The sequence below is a fragment of the Macaca mulatta genome, chromosome 8, assembly GCF_049350105.2.
Source record: "Macaca mulatta isolate MMU2019108-1 chromosome 8, T2T-MMU8v2.0, whole genome shotgun sequence".
NCBI lineage: Eukaryota > Metazoa > Chordata > Mammalia > Primates > Cercopithecidae > Macaca > Macaca mulatta.
Genome location: NC_133413.1, coordinates 9263945 through 9271394, shown reverse-complemented (window position 1 = coordinate 9271394; position 7450 = coordinate 9263945). Strand labels below are relative to the sequence as shown.

General features: G+C 40.3%; 1 protein-coding gene across 1 annotated transcript; it reads right to left on the bottom strand.

Moving 5' to 3' along the window:
• Positions 1–2451: 2451 nt before the first annotated feature.
• On the bottom strand, positions 2452–7015 carry DEFB108B (defensin beta 108B). Its single transcript, XM_001085540.4, has 2 exons — positions 6829–7015; positions 2452–2753 (listed from the first exon to the last, which is right to left on the bottom strand). Exons 1-2 carry the CDS (start codon positions 6914–6916, stop codon positions 2590–2592), a joined length of 252 nt encoding a protein of 83 aa, XP_001085540.3. The 5' UTR covers positions 6917–7015; the 3' UTR covers positions 2452–2589.
• Positions 7016–7450: the final 435 nt, after the last annotated feature.

Below are 7450 nucleotides of genomic sequence, written 5' to 3'. Positions count from 1 at the left end.
CCAGTTCCCTGGCGTATAGGACACTGTGTAGGCTAGAGTGATGGGGACCAGGCTACACTGGTGAGCTCAGCTGGTGTTGTGACTCTGCAGGCCTCTGGATGGACATGAGGGAATGTTACTGGGGGTCCAGAGATGTGGAGATGCAGAGGCTGTTGGGCCCCAGGGCATGATATAGTCTGTTGGGGGCTGGGCTCTCAAAATGGCACTGTGCCACAGCTGCCTGTGTCTGGGGGAGGGTGCAGATGATCCAGTGCCAACTCCTTCTCTGGGACAATGCCCATCACGTGCACTCCAGGCAGCTCCCTAGAGTAGTCTCAGGGCCTGCGAGGGCCGAGAGACTCTCCCATGGCTAGGATTGCAAGTGTCCATGGTGGGAATATGGACCACTGGGGCTCTCTTTCTTACCTTTTCACCACACTGGAGAGTTTGTCCTGGCTTTAAGCTGATTCTGGCGGGGCTGCTGCTTCACTTTCCTTTCCTTCCATACTTCAGAGATTCCTTGTCACTGTGCTGCTGAATTCTAGTGCCCTCTTTTATGCCCCATTCAAGGTATGATTATCTACTTGCTGTTTTGATCTTTCTTTGTGGAGGACATAGTGCTTGGTGCCTCTAGTCAGCCATCTTGAAGGCCACCTCCTAGCAATGACAGGATAATATTCTCTGTGATGGCTTTAATATATGTGTCCAAACTGCTTCTTCTCTAGGGAAGCACTTACTCCAAGAAATGTGTTATATTGTGCAAAAATGTATTAAAGGGTCAGTTGGTGATGTAATTTCAAGAGTAGCACTGAGGAAAACTTGGCAGTTCCACAGGGTTGAGTTGGTTGGAATATATATCAGTCTCTGAGATTTTGAACACAATGTTTTGAACTTTTTGAGATTTCAAGTAGCCCATGTATCATAACTTAACATTCTTTCTTGGTCAAATCAGGCATAGTGAAAAATAAAATCCAGCTTATATACATTTAAATATCTTGATTCTATACTCTTTCAGTGACCAAGGGGAGGCCTCCACTACTTTGCACAAAAAAGAAAACTCTATGAATGAGAATCTCTTCACACAAAGCAACTAAAATTGTGTCTAGATGGAGCAAAATGGTGACAGGTGGGAAAAGCACTCAGTGGCTGTGGTAGGCGGAATAATATCCCATCTGTCTCCTGCCAAAGCTATCCACATTCTAACTCCTGGGTCCTGTGAATGTGTCACCTTGTAAGGCAAAGGGGAATTGAGGTTTCATGTGAAATTAAGGCTGTTAATCAGCTGACTTTAAAATAGGGAGATTATCTTAGATTATCCAGGTGGGCTCAATGTGATCATGAGTCCTAAAAAATGGAAGAGTGAGGAGAAGATGAATTCAGAATGATGGAATGTGAGGACTCAATGCTCCGTTGCTGGCTTTGAAAATGGATGAAGGAAGCTATGGTGCACAGGAGTAACCTGCCATTGTTGGGATAAAGGTGCAGGAAGAAAACTGCAGAGCTTCCAGAAGAAAGCTCAGCCCTGCTGACACCTTGATGTTGGCCCATTGAGATCCAACTGAAACCTGCAACCTATAGAACTGTCAGATAATACATCTGTGTTGCTTTAAGCCACTAAACTTGTTGTAATTTGTGATAGCAGCCATAGGAAGTCAATGCGGTGTTTTAAAAGATGGAAGAAAATGCTGAATGATTATGCCCAGTGAAAGTTGGGAACTAAAGGAATTCCCTGAATCTCGGCCAGGCATACATGTACAAACCCAGGGAATTGGCCTTTGAAAAGGGTGCGGAAGAAATTGCCTTTAATCTGAGTGCAACTCTTTTTTTGTAATTTAGATTTCTGATGAAGTCTCGTTGATGTGGGAATACGTGATTGTGCAAGTTTCCCATGTGCTGCACCTTTATCTGGGAGAGACAAACCCCTGCAAGGTTGCATGGAATAGGATAGTGCATTTTCCCAGTGAAAAAGGGAAGTAGTCTTCCCAGATGCAGGATGAAGGGTGGCAGTGCTAGACGAAAGCAATGGATATGGTGAAAATTCACCGACCCTGCTATAGGTCATTTTCGACTAAGAGCTCATCTAGATCGGATAGAAGGATACTGGAAACCAAACAGTAATCAAGTCATAACATGTAATATAAACTTCTTTCTTTCTTTTTTTTTTTTTGAGACAGAGTCTTGCTCTGTCGCCCAGGCTGGAGTGCAGTATTGTGATCACGGCTCACTGCAGCCTCCACCTCGTGGGTTCAAGCGATTCTCCTGCTTCAGCCTCCTGAGTAGCTGGGATTACAGGAGCCCGCCACGATGCCTGGCTAAATTTTTGTATTTTTAGAAGAGACAGGGTTTCACCATGTTGGCCAGAATGGTCTTGATCTCCTGACCTCATGATCCACCCACCTTGGCCTCCCAAAGTGCTGGGATTATAGGTGTGAGTCACCGTGCCCAGCTGGTAATATAAACTTTTAAAAGAGGTTTTGTGCTTGTTGGTTTTGCTTTATTCTTTATTGAGGATTCAATAAAAATCCCTGTGAGAAAAAGGAAGAGAGGGAAAGGGAGACAGGGAGAGGGAGAGAGAAAAAGAACACAAAACATCTCAGAAAACAACAGGCTTCAGTCCATTTTGGGTGTAGTGCTCTCAATTCTTGGTTGATGCCCCAGAGGCAGGCAGCAGGGTCGGCTATTTAAACATCTCCCAACATGGATTTCTGTTTTGAGGCAAAAGTCCCGACAGGAGCCATTTGGACGTTCACAGATCTCCTTGAATTTGCCCCTGGCTGCACGCAGAAGAGCGTTATTGTAACCATTCATCAGTCTTTCTTACTTTGTATTGAATTACATGGACGTAGGGGGCAGTGCCTGAGGATAATCTTGTGTGGATTTTTTTTTGTGTGTGTATGTGTGTTGTTATTTGATTTCTTAAACACTTAAAAATCTGCTGTCATACAAAAATTTGGATTTTTTGGTGTTCTTGAAAAATCTGAGAATATTGGGTGCACCTACATGACAAAAGACTGGAGGTGAATAGCCCGCTCCCCTTTACAAGTTCTACAGCATGCACGTTTCAGTTTATTTATTCCTTATTATCTCCTAACACTGATGGGAGGTATCAGCCTTTTAAAAAATATAATGTCTTATACTATGGATTTTCCCGGAGTGAAAGAGAAGAAAATCTCTTTCGGCTGCTCTCTTTTTATTTCTACACACACACACACAGACACACACACACACACACACACACACACACACACACACACACACACACACACAATATGATAGGTTACAATAGGTGTATCTTTCAAAAGTAGAACTGAAATGTAGACCTAAAAGATCATATACTTTAAGGAAATTGTTAGAGAGGATATTTTTTTCTGTGGAAGGGAACAATATTCCTATGTGTTTAACACACAAATATATATGTGCAAGTACTTGTTACACCCTGTGACTTCACTCACTTCTTATAGCTCTGGCACTGGTCTTTGAGGTTGCAATTTTTCTCTAGAAACCATTGCATATATTAGGGGTGAAACATTCAAGGTCTTCTTAAAGGCTCAAAAACTATACTTGTTGAAAACATTTAATAGTATTTCCTTTATGTCCTAAGATATCACTGCCCTGGGGATAGGCCACCCACATTGAGATGTTTAGTTTGAAAAGTGTTTTAATTCTGAGCAGTCTTTGTATGTAACACAGAGCACCTTTTCCATGACAACTTCTTGACAATAAGAGAGGTATAAAAACCAGCACTTCTTTTTTCTATTCTGGAACACAAAAGCCAATTCTAGAATAGCTTTCAATCAGTACAGCGATTTTAATATACATTCAGTAAATACCTATTGAGTTACACTGAAATCCAAATGCATTAGATTCAATTTAACTTTTCAGTGGTCACAAAGCAATTAGTGGATTGATGTGAAGACCAAATACATGCAACGTCATATTTCTATCTATAAGGTAAATTGTGAAATAATTAAACGTTATGCTTTTTTAAAGACAATGATAATTCTAAGTGTTGAGCACTTGGTAGAAACAAGCTGAAATCTGAGTTTTTTGAGCCCTGAACTTTCCGTCTTTTCCTTTTATCTGTAACTAGTCAACTATTATGTATGTAGAGCCCATTGGCCTTGGGCTAAAATTGGCCCTTTGCAGCTGGAAGAGTCATGAGAGATTAGTATAGTGTAGAGGATGAACCACTGACCTGTCTTGTGATATGTGATAAATCACTCTTGAACATCCCTCTGTTGTAGTACTTCCAGAATCTGATTCAAGTCTTGGCTTATAATAGGTATTCAGTAAATGATTGTGGAATAATTGATTAAAATACGGCTATGTTCTATCTTGTAACATGTTTGTGTGGAAATTTGTTGTTACTCTTAGTTCACAGGTGTTTGAATCATGTGTACTATTTTACTATACTGGACCCTATTGAGCATTTTATTTTCAAACTACTTTTCAAAAAACTTAATACAGAACTACCATTTGACCCAGTAATCTCATTACTGGGTATATTCCCAAAGGAAAATAAATTAGTCTTGTAAAAAGATGTAAATTTGTATGTTCATCACAGCGGTATTCCCAATAGCAAATGTATGGAATCAAACTAGGTGTTCATCAACAGTGCATTGAATAAAGAAAATGTAGTATATCTATATCATGGAATACTATGCAGCCATAAAAAGAACAAAATTGTGTCCTGTGCAGCAACATGGATGCAGCTGGAGGACTTTATTCTAAGCAAATTAGCTCAGGAACAGAAAGCCAAATACCACACATTCTCAGTTATAAGTGGGAGCTCAGCAATGAGTGCACATGGACATAAAAATGGGAACAACAGAGATTGGGTCCTACCAGGAGCGGAGGGAGAGGGAAAAAGGTCTGAAAAGCTACCCTTTGGGTACACCCTACCTGAGTGACAGAGTTATTCATACCCCAAACCTCAATATCACACAATATACCCATGTAACAAATCTGCACATGCACTCCCTGAATCTAAAATAAAGGTTGAAATTATTTTAAAATGTTCAAATTACAAAGGACTTTGTAAAATTATGATGTACCATTGTTCATTTGCAAGAATTCAGGTAACATTAGGGATTTAAAAAATATTTTGTTTTTATTTGTTCTTTGCTTGTAAACCTTGTGTATTGCATATTGTGGACACAATGTCTTTTCCAGCTATTTGCTTTAGGAACAAAAGTTAGAGTTACAATGAACATCAAAGCCTGTCTTGTCTAGTCCCTTACCTTAAAGATGAGGAAATGAGCTGAGGGAAAAGAAGAAACTTGTCCAAGATCACCCAATGATCGAGTGACGAAGGTGATAGGGACAGCACTAAGGCTTGGTATTCTGAGCCTCATTCTGTTTTCCACTCTTGCCCACTCTCTGTGTCCTCCTTTCCTCTCTAGCCTTCTATAAAAAGTTTGCAGTTCTGCTGCAAAGTCTACCTAAGGACATCCAGAGGAGACACCACCTTTCATCAGACTGCGTTCTTTAGCACCGTCCTGCGTGTTCTTCCCCAGTCTTGTTGTATCCCATTTTTGACTGTAAGTAGTGCTTCTGCCTGTGCTGTTCTATCCAATTAGTTTCTTCTATTTCAATTGAGTGACAGTGAAAACAAACAAACCAAAAATTTGTTTATCCAAATTTGGAACTTTTAAACCTTGATTAAAGGCATTGATTTTCTGGGGCTATAGAAGTAAGACACATATTTTAAAATATTTTTAACTGATTAAAAAAAATCAAACCCATGTATTTAACCAGGGTGACTGTTTAACAAGTACCAGTCAGATAGGTCTTCAGTAATGCCACAAGGATAACAATCTCATAAGTCAGTCCCCGATGTCGTGTGCTACTGAGCTCATATAATTGGATATGGTATCACCTATTATCAGGCTTTAGAAAGTCACACAAAGAAACAGCACTACAGAACCCTAAGGTGGGATGTACAGGGAAAGCCAGGATATTAAAACAAAGCATTGACTCTGACATTTATCCCACGGTTGGGAAACTTCAGTTTCCAGGGCCTTAATTTTTTCCTCTACAAAACAGCAAAAATAGAAGCAATAAGTTGCTTATTCATCCTTGAATACACATGTTCAGGACTTTCCAAAAAATTTTCGGATCTATTTTGGGTGTCTAGTAACCTCCTTGGGCAAATCCAAGAAGCCCTATACACACTTCTCCAAAGCATGTCTGTGCAAGGGGCCTTATACCTGTGATTAATGTTTGCTTGCTGAATGCAGTAGGCTATGCTCTGGTGTGGGGTCATCCCTGGTCCCTGTGTTTAAGTTCTACATTACAAGACTAGATGCTGAGAAGGAAGAGGGAACGCTAGGGATTGAGATGGAGCCTTAAGAGGAAAAGTCAAGCCCCAGGGACCAACAGTACTGGGGAACAATAAGTTAAAGATTTCTTAGACTATAGTAATATTTTCAAAGAGACTTCTTCCACCAATCCCTTCTGTCTGAGCCTACCACAGCTTTGGAATAGCTCTTATGCCAGTGTCTTAGGACAAATAACTTTTGCTGAAAGAAACTGGAGGAGTTTTGGAGACCAAGATTTAGTAGAATAATGCCTGATTTTTAATTTCCGAGGTCTTGTAACTGCTAGTAAACTTGCCTAATTTAGAGATGGAATAAGAGGGTTTCAAAGACCTGAAACACGATTAACTTCATCTAAGTGAGTTGCTATGGAGAATTAATGAATTAGGTGGCTGCAGGCTCCTCAGCCAATGTGTCTTCCAGATTTCCTGTGAGATCCCCTATCTGGTCATAGATGATGGTGATTTCTCTTTGAGTACTGAATCCCTGTAAGGTGTTAGGCACTCCATTCTTACCAAGTTTATTTTGTTACCTGGTAGAACTTGGCTCATAAAGAAGAAAATGGTGAAGAGGAGGACAGGAATCCTCATGGCTGAAGAAAGAAGAAAGTTTGGCTTCATTTCCAGGAGGCAGAGAAAACTTCCGTCTGTGGTTCTCTAGCACCAGTGGAATGTCTCTGTTTGGATAATAAGAGCCTTTCTGTACCTCATTAGGGATATTCATAGATAGAGGTGTTCTATGCATGCAAAATTGCTTTTATGGGAGGACTGAGAGTCCTTTTTTTATTGGACAGCCAGTTCATTAGAATGATGTGGGTGCACAGTTTTGGCCAGAAAACCTTGTTAAATGGGAACATAAGCTACAAACATTTTGGCAAAAGATGAAAGTTTATGAACAAACAACCATTTGTATTGTTACAATAAATTAGACTGTGTTAAGAAACCAGTTGCTTTTGTTAATTTTGTTAGTGAACACTTCCCAGACTTTACTAGCACTGCTAAGAATTAATCACCCCACTTGCTCCTGGTCTGAAACCCCAAAGTGCTTTGTTGATGTTACAGTGCTTACTGCCTTATATGTTAGATTAGTGAATGTATATTTGCCTCTTCCACTACTGTATGAGCTTCTTGCTTGCTAGGACAAGGCTATATTCC